Below are 14,790 nucleotides of genomic sequence, written 5' to 3' on the forward strand. Positions count from 1 at the left end.
AGGCACGATTTCCATCAACTTCCATGTAGCCAGATTTTTACCAAGCTGGTATAGCTTCCTGTGGTAGCTTAACGTGAGCACTGAAATTTTACCCTTATCCCTCAAAAATGCAGGTTCCCTTTCCATTAACACAATTCAGTTTAATGGATGTGGTATCAAGATCTAAAGAATCCTACCAACAAAAGCCTAGAGAGTTTCCAGTGTGAACCCATTCCCCACGTAGAGGGAATGGGCATTAAATGGAAACAACAAATCATAATTTACCACCATTAAATTCAAGGATTTTGGATCATGCGCTGTGATTTTTCTTTTTTTTGGCAAAAATACCTGTGTGGAGATGGAATGGAGAAAGGGAAAGCAACAGATTGCTAATGCCCTTGCTAACAATGTAGGATTACTCATGACCCCAACAGCATTGCCAGATCATAACAACCTCAGAGCAGTTTCTGCAAGGTGTAGGTTGAAGAACTTTTTCTTTCTCTTCGAGGGGCTTAGTGCAAAAGGAAGAATATGGCTCAAGGAAGCAGATGGAAAAACATTTCTGACAGCTTAAGTACAGTTAATTATTTGTAGGCGAAGCATTCTGCTATCAGCACTGATTTGCTGTACTTGAAACTGAAACAGTCAGAGCAGCAACAATTTTATTCAGCATCACTGCAATTACCTGACTATAAATAGGAGACCTTGCCTTTCATCCCTTCCAGGAACAGGCAGCTAAAGGCCAGCACACTGTGTAGATGACTCTTTGGTAAGCAGCTCATCCAAGTCTCATCCTCTCCCATTTTTTTCCACCTCTTACCTTTTTCTTTTAAGCAGATTCAACAGTTACTGGAAAAAGAAAAAAAAAAAGTACAACATGTATGGGAAGAGTTCACAAGGTAAGTATCACCTCTTTCACTTCACAGATAGTGGAGCTGAGGAAAATGAATACTCATTTAAGAACATGTTCATTTCACATCTGCTCCTGAAGGAGCAAAGGGTGATGATGTGTTTTCTTGTGTCTTCTGGGATTTATCATCAAATAAATCCCAGAAGATTCTTCTCTCTGTGAGAGAAGAGAACTCTGCTCCTAAATAATAACATTCAGCCTTCTGGGAAAAGAGACAGGAAGAAAGTTGGCTTGCAGAGGAAATCTCCAGCCTCCACTAACCAACAAGGAGGAACTGGAGACAAAAAGCATAACACAGATGATTTCTCCCTCAAAAGTGTGACATGGGGAAGACACTTCCTTGTGACCAAAGATCTCAGTATTCTTTTCTATTCTTCCCTGGCTTTGGTAAAAGCAGAATCACAGAATCTCCTGAGCTGGAAGGGACCCACAAGGATCATCAAGTCCAACTCCTGGCTCTGCAGACTGAATTCAATGAAAGGGAACATAATCAGTTTTTCCATCAGCTTTAAGATTTATATAAAAGAGAAACAAAATGCTATTGAGAGCTGTGTGATTACTTTTTTGAATAAGTATTATTGGAAAGAACGGAGACTGTTAGCTTTCATTGTCCACTCACAGCCAGGACTAATTAGAGTAAGACACTCTCCAGAATACTCTGAACAGCTGTGATTATTCACTCTTAAGAAAGATTAATTTGACTTGAAAGACAACAGAGAAACCCTTTAAAGAAGACATGGAGAATAGAGTTTTCTATGGGAGGACAGGAGACAGCTCACTTTTAACAGAATGGAGGGTGAAAAGGACTTCTTTCTCTATATATTGAAATCTTAAGCAGCATGAGAGAAAGTGTACTTAGGTTAATGTCGGCTCAAAAGCAAGTGGAATAAATTATCTAAGAATAAATTTATTCTGGAAATGCAAAAAAAATATATATATAATTTCAAGTACCAGAGCAGTGAAATCCTGGAAACACACACTCAAAGCAGTAGTAGGACCAAATGAAGTGTTCTGCTTTCCAGTGGAGCTTGGTAAGTGTATTGATGAAGTTGCCTGCAATAGAGGACCTCTTTCAAAGACCAAGCATATCCACTGCAGTCCTTGTGAAGTCCCCTGAGGTTACATTCAGAAGACCCACATAAACAACTGCTTTTTGTGCAAAGTCAAGAATTCCAGCTCAAGACCAGCTACAAAAACTCACAGAGCTTTTACTCAGCCCTGCAGGCAAATAATTGACCTCCTACCAGTCCAGCTCATCCCTGAACCTCAGGATCTGAAAACTGTGTGTTTTCAGGCAAGAAGCCATCATACTTTCACCCATCCAACCTCACAAAATTCCAAGCCTTTCAATGAAACTGACTTGAAAGCATGTATTTGGAATATAGGGAACCTGAAGTAATTTCTTTTCATCTCCTATGAAATCCTAGGAGATGCATGGAACGATTCAGTCACCTGCTCAGAGCTCAGAGATGAAAGTTTTATGAGGTAGCAAGACATCTACAAGTTATTCACTGTGACTTGTTCCTGTGAATCTGGTTCCTATACTGCTGTAGAACTAGATGATTTAGTCAGGATGCAGAGATGAAATCCAGTTACAGACAACCATCAGTTTGTCATGGGTTGTGCATTAATTATTCCTCTGCAGCAGAGCTCCATCAGTTGGCTCTGTAATGGTGCAGTGAAGTTCCTTAGCACAGGCTCACTCCAAGAGAACATATCTGTATTGCCAGCAGGGTCAGTGTGATTTCAAGAACAGTTCAGCCACCTCTGTGGTGGGTGCAATCCAAACCTGTGAACCATCAGAGTCCAAATCAGCTTCCCAACATCTGATTTGGCAGCCTTATGCTTCTAAAACTGGGTATACTACATTGTATGAAGATAAAATGCACCCAATAAAAACAAACTACTGTAAATTAAAGAATGTCAGCCCTTGGGACAACTTCATATAAATATTGTTAGAATGATCCCAGTATAATACTTGCACAGGCCAGCTAGCCCCATTCCAAGCAATGCCCAGGCAGGATCTGGGAGCTGGCATGGTCCAGGAGCAGAGTTATCATGCAGCCACTGTGCTTTGCTGGTCAACAGGATTTAATTTTGTTACTGCACAGACCAAACCAGAGTGAGTCCTGGCACTGCAGGCACACAGTAACTCCAGCTCCACAGGGAACATGCCAGACATGGGATGACTCAGCAGCCATGGTGAGACTGCATCTCTCCAGCTGAACTGCTGTGCCCAGCCTAAAAACACCTCAGAGCTGGGTACAGGATCAGTCTGCTGGCCCTCAATAGCCAGACCAAGGGTGGTGATCAGTGAGCTCCTGCTAACAGGACCAGCTGTGAACAAGCCAGGGGACAGACAGGCCTCTCCACACTGTTCTCTGCCAATCTCTGGTAGAAACCCACCTTATGCAAGAGCTAAGCAGTGTCTGTGAAGGCTCTGGTGTTAGTCTCGAGTTTACAGCCTTGCTACTACCCACAGCACCAGTGACTTTGAGGGAATGAGTCTGGGTTCACCTGGATCAGCATTGAAATATATTTAGCAGCAGTTCTGGAGACTTGATGCCTTTGACCTGTCAAACAGATGGACCTAAAATGTAAATAGATTGTATTTATGTAGATATGTATTTGTGTTTACATACATATGTATAAAGATATGCAGCCCATATAAATGAATTCAAATGAGAATTCTATGACAAAATTTTAAAAGCTTTAAATTATAAAAAACTGAACATCTTTCAATAGGAACCTCATACAAGACAAAGACATTTTGTGTATTTGTTCCAGCTTAAATTTTACAGCAGAAGTAAAACTGCAAAACAGAAATACAGACCACAATTAGCTGGTCCAGTATTTGCCATCCAGCATTGTGATGAATATAATAGCTATGTTACAATCCTCTTTAAATATATGCAGCTTTTACCTGGTTTGGGGTTTTTTTTTTTCAGTCAGAGGAACACTATTCTGGTAAGTGCTTGGCCTCATTAGGTTAAACCCAATGTATTGGTTAATTGGTTTACCCAATTAACATCTCACTGAATGGTGTTGGTGCATCACAAATGAAGTACAGAAATATACTGGATGTTCACCTGCAGGAATAGCATATAGTTAGAATACAGAACACTGAAACTGCAAATTCTTTTGGTATTGTTGTTTTGGTGGGGAAAAAAAAATAACCAACAGACCAAAACCACTGAAGCAGTTCCATGAGACTTGACATCCCTGTTTGACCAGTGTCATGAGAATAGCCCTGCAGTTCAGTCACATATCCATCCAAAGTCCACTCACTGCTTGTTTTCAGAATGTTGTACAGCTCTTCTTTCTGTATAAGATCATCTTGTCCTGTGCTTCCTCAGTCCAGAACAGTCCTTAAGAAAAGGAATGTTGCTTCCTGGAAGACAGCAGGGACTACAGGCATTAAAATTTTAATGAATCCACTAAACCAAGCAGCATTATCCCTGGAAAGGTGAATAGTTGTATAATTTGGCCCACATAGTTGCAATTTTTTTTTGTTTGCTTGGGTTTTGAAAATCATTTGCTGCAATACATTGAGAAACAGGAGACAGAATTAACTCAGCCATTCTCCCATGGTATTCTGCTTGATTTCTCTCTCATGTACCGTATTTACTGCTTGGGTTCAAAGTTTTCCTCTTTGCTGTTTTTAATCATGCATCCCTTGGTTCACTCGTCCTTGCACCTCCAGCCTTTGTTGTTTTCAGTCCTTAGTGATGATCTTTCAGTTAAGAGCTCACCAGAGTGTAGATCATGCTGAATGTAAAAGAAAGACACAATATGAAAGTATCCCTTTGAAGCATGCAGAGCACTTTGATTTTTATAACCCTTTGCTGTCTGTTCCTCAGGTCTGGCTGTAATGGCCTGTGCTTTCCTTTGCATTCCTTCTATCTCTCTAAAGCATCTTAATTATGGTGCATTCAAGATGGGTATCAAAAGGCACTCAAGAAATAACAAATTCATTATCTACATTCTACTGCACCACAAGCTGTGTTTGAGCTTTTTAAAGCTCAGTCTGATGTCTGGATTTGAACAGCAAAGAAACAAAACCATTTTGCTTTAGCATGTTTGATCTTTCAAACTTCAACCAGCAACTCTCGGCAGGGCAGGCAAGGTTTTCTATGAAATTGCATTGTTTTGTTTCCTTTGGAAAAAAACCTCTGTGCACTAGAAGAAACATAAAATGCAGCCACCAGCTGGACTGAATCCATACATATTAAATGCAACTCGGAAAAGCAGAGAAAACAGTATATATTGCCACAGCTCCATTTTGCTGCAATTCTAATTCTGCCAATACCCAGGAAAGCATTGGAAAAATGTCTGTAATTTATACTATTTTATCTAGCACCAGGCAGTGGATTTTGGAGGGTGGCCATGTTTTAGATTGAAGGGCTCAGAGGAAGCTGCACAGCAGTGAAGTCTCAGGAGAAATGCTACACCACACGGCTGAGCTGACTTTGATCCCAACACAAAAACGTGGAGTTAAAAAATGCTTTTTTCCCCCAAATCTCAATAGTATTTAAAAGGAATACTGAGAAACAACAACGTGCAGCAGTGACTCCTCAAGATGTGGTGAACAGCAGAACAGGTCAGACACCAATAATCAGAGGAGAAAAAACATGCTTTTCTTCCTTGCAGCACACCTCTTCCTTGCAGAGGGATGACATGCAATACTGGCTTGAAGAGGCAACTCTATGCAAATACATTGTGGAGGAAGGAGTAGAAGAAACACAGCTAAAGCATCGCCTCCATTTAAAGTGTGCTAGAGCTTGTTGTCCAGTAGTTTTTATGGTGTGATTAAAAGCACTGGGATCCTGGCAAGGCCTTACCTTAAATGATCCTGACCTATTTTTGCACTGGGCATTTGTGCCTGTGCGCTGAGGACATGTGACAGCTGAAGGGGGCAGGGGGACAATGCCCAATTGGTGGGCATATCTCCCTGAATATACCTTATTTAGGGGTTTGGATCATGCTCAGGCTTTGCCCTGTCATGAAAGGGAGCCTGTAGGAATGACTAGGGGCACGGTGCATCCCATGCTCCCAGCCAAAATCTACCTACCCATTTATTTACCATCTTGAATATTACTATACCAAAGGTATAGCATTTTTCTTATGATCCTCTTGAATCATAAGGAATTATAGCTTTTTTATTTGTTTCATGCCATTAGCACAACATTCACTATTTTACCATCCCAAAAGATCATGCAGAGAAGCAAAATTTATTTCCTTTGGTTGGTGTTGCGTCCTGGCTCAGGCCTTAGGTCAACACTAAATATTCTGTACTGAAGTGCCAGCAGTCAGCAGGAGTGCTTCCCTGAATCAACGGCAGAAGCAACCTTTTATGAGACTAAGAAAATTGTCCAATTGATTCCAGTCATTCCTGAATGCAATTCCACAAATGACATGAAAAGCAGCTTAGTGAAATGGCCAGACTTACCAGTAGAGATAATAGAAGAAGGAAAGGAGGTAGAAGGCCAGCTTACACCAGGCCTCTTTCTGGCAGTAACTCAAGGTGTCTGCGTTCATGACTGCAGGTGGGTCATAGGCCAGCTCTGAGCTGTCTGCTGGGCAACGAAAATACCTGAAAGAGCAGGAGAAGACACCTGGAATGACTCTGTAGTAATCTGTATTAAGTATGTGCAGATACACACCTGACTGCCATCTTCCATGATAAAGCAGGAATTCCCCTTTCTTTCCCAAGTCTCTACTTCCAGACACTGTAAAAATGAGGATGCTAGATCATCTCCTTTCTTACAGAACCAAGCAATTAATGAATGTGGATTTACTGTGGTCTATTAATTCTTCAGATCAAAACATTTCCCCTTCCTACAGAGTTATTTCTGGCTTATCCACTCACAACTCACACATTGTGAGTGACAATATATGGTGGTTTGTGATCACAGAGAAGGATTACGGGGCTTTTACTGCACCTACACAACTGATTTCAGACATGATGAAAGGTGACAGTCCCAACCAACTGGTAGCTAAGTTCCTCCAACTCTGAAAAGGAAAAAAGCCAATATGGAGTAATGTAAGAAGTGGCTGACCAATATTTTCTACATGTGGCACTGCTCAAAAATTTATCATCCAAATAATTTTCTTCAAAAAATATTTTTCTCCTTGCACAGGACAAATTTCTAATTATTCTCAGCAATGACTGAGTGAGAAAATCATGACAGAAGAACTTTTTTGGCAAAGGAGCTTTTGTCTCAGGTAGTTTGCAGTAAAAAGCAAAAGCAAAACAAACCAAAAAAAAAAAGTCCTCAACAAAGTTAAGGAACTGCTCTAAGATCAGCACAAATCAGAGGAAATATTGTTATTTCTGCTGCTTTGACAAAGTAAGCAGAAGATTGCTGATTGCTTACAGATGGATAGACAGAGAGGAAGATATAAAAACACCAAGCAAGCGACCAGCAGCAAACTTTCAAAGGAGATGTTCTCAAAATAACTTTGCCTTTCTCCCTTCCAGCGTTAGTCACATCCACTTACAACCTCTAATAAGATTGCAAGTTCTATTATGGAGAACCACAGGTGGAATCTTGCTTAATTCTCTTCATTTGGATGAAGACATTACACAGTGTCTTCCCATGGTTCTGTGCAGAACTTTACAGAATGAACCCAAACCTGCCTGTGCTTAAAGCAGAAGTAATTATGGAGTATCTATAGCAAAGCATATGAAGAATCATAGGGAAAAAAAAAGAATTAAAAATTTTCTCCAAAGGTTGATATCATTACTTAGAATCAGATCATTTTCCCCTTGGAAAGAAAAAAATTGCTTTTAGAAATTTTTTTAATGGGTCTCATTGTCACACTAAGGGTTGTTAACCCTTAGCAAAAGAGCAGCATAAAACATTATCATTTTTATTGCAGCACAACAATAGAGAGAAAAGCATTTCTTTTTAAATAAAGCTCATTTAATTTAGCTTTCTCAGAACTATACTGGCACTCTAATTTCTGAATAATACACTTTATCATGTGTCTCTGCATTACCACTGAGCTTTTGCAGAAAAAAAATGTAAAAAGTTCCTGGTTGAGATGATGATTTTGACTTCTTTACAGAATTATTCTTCTGTTACCATATGTACCTTTGTAACACAAAGAGACCCTGACAGACAAAAATCATCTGTGCTTTTACAAACACTGTGAAAATGAGAAACTAAGGAAGTCTCCAGACTGACAACTACAAAGACTGATGTCTCTTGGTTATTTTCAGAAGCAACAGAAGGCTGATCCTCCACTAGAATGCAGAGGGAGATGCAGCAGCAGCAGCTGCACTGCCTGCCTGGAAAACAACAGCAGTCTTGTGTGATCAGGTCTGGAAGCCCCTTGGTCAATATAAACACAATTCAGAGGTCCAGAGTGGGAACACCCCTCACTTCTTCATATGGGCAGTGTGAAGAAACAGCTCTTCATCTGCTCCAATCCCTACTCCACGAGTCTCTAAAAGAGGATTCCCTTGCAGAACAGAAATTCCCTACTGTACAGAAAGAAAAAACTTACTTTACACTGAAAAAAAAAATCCAAAAGCTGCCAAAGAAGATGAGACACAAAAATCTGTCAGCTTTCCCAGTCTGTTTCACAACTACAATGGAAAGGTTTCCTTGCTAGGGCTGAATGAAGAGGTCCAAGCTCTTTCAGATAGGAACAGTCTTGCAACTCCCCATCTGTGAAGTTTTTAGAGCCTCACTAAGCTCCACATTCAGATTCCAGCCTATTTCACTTCCATGTTTTCACTTGTGATGAGTGCATCCTGACACCCTTCAGAATATCCATCCAAGTAACTGAAAGCCACATTGTATTATCATATGTTCTCCTTAGCCATTCTAAATCATGAAAAAATTTCCTTTTTCTCTGGAAATGTAAGTTTCAGTGGCTTATAGGCAAGAGCCTCGAGGCAAGAGGTGCTCATCCCCACTCCTATCACTGTCCTTCATTGTTCACAAAACCTGCATGTGTGCTGAGCTGACAACCAAGGCTAACAAGCAGTCAGCATATAAAAGAAGGGCTTACCTCCAGAAGTGATAAAAAAGCAATGGAACATTTAACCCCAGTGTGAGCCACTCCTGAGCACATAAAAACATTATGCAGAAAAGGCTGTGGATGGAGTACTCTGGCAGCACCAGCTAAAAGGAAAGGAACAGAAAGAACAGAAGTCAGTAAAACAAACACCTCTTTGATTTTAGCCACCTAGGTAGTTTTTCAGAGAACAAATCAGCTCTGCAAGTCTTGCACGTCTCCTGTGTGTCTGTCCCTAGACATACCTCAGCTGGCAGAGAGCATGGCTTTGAGCAAGGAGCACAGGACCCAGGGCCAGGTTTGTTAAGGCTCTACCCAAGTTTGTACTCCAAGACCTGGGACAAATCACTTAATGTCTCATCTGGTGTTCCAGATCTATGTCTACAAAACATACATTATATTAATGCCTCCCTCACAAAAGCATTTTGAGACTAAATGAATGCCAGTAAAAGAGTTTTCAAAGAATGAAGTTTTATTACTGAAGTATTCAGAAAGGAAACAAAGCTACTCCTGAAGTTTTGCTCCTACATTGGAGGAGTGTCTCTGGAAAAACAAAGTGCTGCTTCTACCATTCTGATATGTTATATACACCATAAAGAGATCAAATCCATTACCAAGTCAGTCTTGCAAGCACAAACCCACTAAGACAGGAAACTCACTTCCTAAGAAAATCCAAGGCTCCCTACATTTGTTGTTTCAGAACCATGACGATTCTTTCTATTAAAAGAGAAAATGAGTGGGCAGCTGGCAGAAGCAGAAATGTATGTGATGTTGATTCAGAGTAGTTATTTCAAAAGGCACTTTGCTTTCTTCACTGCTTTCCCATTTCTTAGCTGTCTTTCTTCTCTTGTTTTCTTCCCATGTCTTTTCTCAGAAATCCCTGATTATTTTCTTCGAGTCACAGAAAAGACTAGTTTCCAGCAGTGCATATTTCTCAAAGCTAGACAAACTCACACACAACTCATCTGCATCCACTGCTTCATCTTGGAGATATATCAACCAAAATTAAATCACAAAAGGCATTTGGGGGCTTTTTTTTTGATGACAATTCATTATCATCTGTCAAATAATTAAAGTGAGCCCTATTTTTTTTAAAAACAAGGTAAAATTTACTACACAGTTTTTCCAAATAACTACTCCCATAGAGCTGTGCTGCAAGGAATACCATCATCTTGGCTCTAGGAGTCTTTCCACCTCACATGGAACATACTGTTTAAATGCATTTCACTTCAGCACTTGAAGAACTTAACAGATTTGGGCATCTCCGTGACTGTGCCTTCAACTTAAACATTCTCAAGGGCTTATTTTATGTGGATGAGAAATCATAAAACAATTATATACTTCAGATTCCAGATGGTACTTATTTATCACTGCTGGATATTTTTTTTTCCTTCAGTTTGAGAATGTGATTTACAACATGACTATAACCTTTCCCCAAAGAATGATTCATCTTCATAACAAATTGTAGACAAGAAAGGTCTTCATGATGTACATCTGCCCACTGAACATCACAACACTCAAAAGCATATTACATTCATTTTCACATATTTGATTGCTGGTTCCAACACAATACACAAACTTAGCTAGACTGCAGCCCTGGTGCCTGGCCAGTGGGCTGGCTGGTAATAACAGGGAAGGAAACCCACGGTGAATATTTATGCAGACAGAGCTTGAAAAACAAACCAAAAATCTGCAGTGAAATTAGAAAGGAAACAAAGGAAGCTGAGGACTCTCAGAAGTAGGCTCACTTTCCAGTCACAATTTCTGGCGTAAATTAAATCTGTCTATACTTGTGGTAGAACAGCAAAAGGATCACTGATGTCTCTTCAACCTTTTCTTGGGGTGGTATTTTCCTGTAGACATAAATAAGAAAGGATTGTTGCTAATCACTGTTTCTGGAGAGAATTTGTGCAAAGAAGCAAACAAAGCCCAGCCTGCAAAGCCAGTTACATTCAGCTGATGTACTTCAGAGACCAAATCTAAAAGGAGGTGAGAGACTTGGAAGCATAAAGTATAGAAAGGCACTAACTAACAGCAAGGCTTATGAGGTCAAGTAAATAACTAAAATAAAACACTGCCTCAGTTCTTGGCTGTAAGAATCATCCTGCAATTTGACACTATATTCTCTGAAAACAATGAAAACTGGAAATCAACTTTAGCAAACGTGGGATTCAGCTCCTGGAGAGAAGAAAGCTGGCTGAGAAACAAGCAGCAGTCAATCCTTGTAGTTCCTGCTGAGGTACTCAACTGAAAAGCAACTTCAGGGATACAGATAACTGCAACAGGAACTAAGCCAATGTCTTTAATTCATTCCTGTGAGAGCATAGGAAGCTGTCAGATGGTAAACATGTTAGGATATAAATAGTACACTTCTATTTTGAACCAGGAACATCCTGATTCAGATAACGACCTCTGCTTTCTGACACAGCTCAAGATAAAGCTTGTGATGGTTATGAAACATGGAGGAGAAAGAGAAACTGGCATAGCAGCACAACTCTCAAGGGAGGCAACTTGGTCACTTTGAGTCCCAAGCTCAAATGGCACCACAAATTTACCACCAGAAACTCTGATGGCTGATACTTCACTGTGGAAAACCACAGGAAAACCTGAAAAGGAAGTCAGTTTCTAGACAAAAAAAAAATGCTGCTAATCAGAAATGCCACAACATAAGCAAGGGAAAATGAAACCACTCTAACTTTGTTAGTGTTGTTCTGATATAACTGTATAGTTAAGCAAATGTCCACATCAGTAAACCCTTATTCACAATTTATCACTCACATTTAAAATGTAAAACCTTAGGTGGGTATCATGCTCATTACCATTTCACCACAAGAAATTCACTCTCGTACAAAGTAGTACACACACACTGCACATGGAGATTGATCCTTCTCTAATTCCATAGAAAATAAAGCAGGCTTTGCTCTGGACAGACACCTAGGCTTGGCTGAACTAAAGAGCAGGAAAACAAGCACTGAATTTAAGCACCTATCAGCAGCTTCTTTCTGTTTATAGGAATACAAAGACCCCTTTAGAGAAGCTCAGTTCTAAATAACATTCTTCTGTTTCCCATTTCCTAAATCTGTTCTGTTGTTCTTATACAAAAGATAAACTTGTCTGTCTGTATCTTTCCTCCTTGTTCTGTTTATTACAGATGGATACCTCCTTCTCAAATGTAATTTTGATTTTACAGGACACTGTATCATTTTTACATGGACTGACTCTTACAGTTTTGTCTCACCAGTGAACAGGGTCCATAAAATACCTCATAGAAAACAGAACTGGAAAGATATTATGGCAGGAATAATAGTATCCCTTCATCAGTGCTATTAAATTCTCACAAATCTCAAAAGGTTTTCCCACTCTTAAGCCACTGAAATGTCAAGATTCTTCTTTCCAGCACTTTGCTTAGACCAATGCTCCTGAGTGCTCCACACTAATAATAATAATAATCCTCACAGAATTGCTGTTCCTTCCCCAAAACACCCAAGAGTGTCCATCAGTCTCCATCTGTGCCTGTCAACCTCCACACTGCAACCACAGATTTTACACTGTACCCAGAAATTGCCAGCCATGACACACTCTACCCTACCAGAGCTTCTGAGAGTCCTCATTACACTGTTGGAGGCTGAAACAACTTCCCTTCTTAATGCCTGCCCTCTCCTCCTACAGATGGCAGGAAAACCCTGCAGAGAAGTGGGGGTTGAATCTCCTTCTGGTGATTACCCCAGTGCAAACATGTTGTTCACCTTAAAATCACACCAGCCCCTTTCCATCCACCTGAAAGCAACAGAAAACTTCAAGCATTGTGCATGTGTGGAATCACAGGGCCAGATGAGGTCTGATCTAAGTGCACTCTGCTTTATTGCAGTGGTTATTGCTACTGCATCTGCCTGCACTAGAGGATGGCTGCAGCTTGTCACTATGGGGCTCATTTGCTGCTTTTTCCACCACATCCCTCAAAAAAGCTGACAGAATCAGTCCTCATCAATAGCAGGGGAAAGAGGGGGTGGAGGTGTACCCAAGGTTTTCAGGACACAGGAGTTATTTCAATAGCACTTTAAAGCGCATCCCTACAGAGCCTGCCAGAGCTAACCTGGGTTACTGGGGAGAGTGTCAGCTGAGTTAAAGACACTGTGAGATCAAAGGGAGATTATTTAATGACTCCAAAATTCCCCCAACTGAACAGCACAGACTGGCAAAATCAGAAGTGTAGTGCAAGAAAGGGAAAAAAAGAAAGCAAAACCATACAGAAAAATAGTAGCAGCATGTGCCTTAGCCCAGACTGTGTGTGTATGTGGAATGTACATACTCTGAAACAAATCATCTGTTTCCTCCTGCTGCTGCACAAACCAAAGAAGAAGGGTCAACTATGTGTAATTTAAATACACAGACCATACATCTTAATAATTCCAACAGTTTTAAACATACTGTCTGCTCTGATCAAACAGACGAAACACTAAATTTTGCTCTTGAAATATAAGAAGTCTTCCCACTTTTCTAATCTACTTTAAATGATTTGGGTTACTTGACTTCCAAAACCTCTTCTGAAAGGCTGCCCTAGAGCCCAGTACAATGCTGTCACAGTAAATATAGTAAGGTTTTCTGTCCAAATATTCAGGTCCAATTTATTTCAATTCTCCTGTTAAAATCCACACTTGCTTGTGTCTCTACAGACTGTTTGCTAGTTCCTAATTCAGTAGCATCAAATTGTTAGAACACAAACATGTAACAAAACCATTTTAAGTAATTCAAAACCATGCTTTACAAACCTCTAGAAGTATTTAGCAGTTTGGCAGGTAGATTTGTGCATGTAGTTCAGAAGAAAATGCTTGGGAAATGGATTCCAGATCATCAAAAGGACAATGTGCAGCTGAACCTACTAAATTAATATATGCAGCTTTACATTTTATCTGGGGGAGAGGAGCAGCACACACATGCAAGACTTAATGGTACCAACAAAATGCAGAGCACAAATTAAAAAAAAAAAATAGGATAACACATCTATGTTTTCACCCCTTCACTCACTGCTTGGGATCACAATGAAACAAAGCAGCAAAAAGCCAGTGCTTTGTGAAGGTAATTTAATTATTCTAAAGAGCTATTGGAATTTCTTTAGACATTTCTCTTAAGTGGAATGTGAACATAAGTCACTCCACAGCACAAATACCAGACAATGAAATGAGTAACACAAAGAGCCTAATTACTATTCTCACTCCATATCCATCTGAGACACAGTACAAGATCTAATATTAAAAGACAGGATTTCTGGATGCTCTTTCCATCTCAGCTACTAAACACATTTATATTTAGGCCTATCATTTCACTTCTCATTGTCTCTCTCTCTCTCTTCTGCTACATGGGGATAATTATATTCAATTCTATATATTCCACTGGAGCTAGTTTATGACTAGAATATTTAAGCTTTTTCTTAAGACCAGTAATAACTTCAACAGGAGTGAGAGATGAGAATCAGGTCTTCACAGGACACTCATCAGGAATATCCATAAATATTCTGGTATTGCAGAGCCAGTGGAAGGTCACAGCAGACAACAGGTAAAAAGGTTATGAAACGGATTTAAAAAAAGACTGAAAGGTCTGCAGGGCACCAGCACAATCCAAGAAGTGCCCCATCCTTGGCAGGCACGTCATTAGGGCAGATGTGCTGTGATCTTACAAGTGCATCTCCTCTGCAAACTGTTCTTTTCCACTCAGCAGGGATCAGGAGACATCTTTATGACCTTCCTTTTTCTAACGCTAATTCCGAACCAGCAACAGAAGCTGGGTTGGCAACCCCGGAGCGCCAACTCCTCTAATTCCCACAGTGCTGGCAGAAAACAGGGTAATAAACCTCTCCTTGCCCTACCTCACTTTGG

General features: G+C 40.2%; 1 protein-coding gene across 1 annotated transcript in view; it reads right to left on the reverse strand.

Moving 5' to 3' along the window:
* Nucleotides 1–3,474: 3,474 nt before the first annotated feature.
* Nucleotides 3,475–14,790, reverse strand: part of CNIH3 (cornichon family AMPA receptor auxiliary protein 3) — a 45,404-nt gene continuing 34,088 nt past the window's right edge. The window contains exons 4-6 of the mRNA XM_036380176.2: nt 8,912–9,024; nt 6,339–6,482; nt 3,475–4,657 (exon numbers count right to left, since the gene is read on the reverse strand). Coding sequence (XP_036236069.1) covers nt 4,630–4,657; nt 6,339–6,482; nt 8,912–9,024 — 285 coding nt within the window. The 3' untranslated portion in view covers nt 3,475–4,629. The remainder of the gene's footprint in view (nt 4,658–6,338; nt 6,483–8,911; nt 9,025–14,790) is intronic.

This window comes from Molothrus ater, chromosome 3 (genome assembly GCF_012460135.2).
Source record: "Molothrus ater isolate BHLD 08-10-18 breed brown headed cowbird chromosome 3, BPBGC_Mater_1.1, whole genome shotgun sequence".
Taxonomy (NCBI): domain Eukaryota; kingdom Metazoa; phylum Chordata; class Aves; order Passeriformes; family Icteridae; genus Molothrus; species Molothrus ater.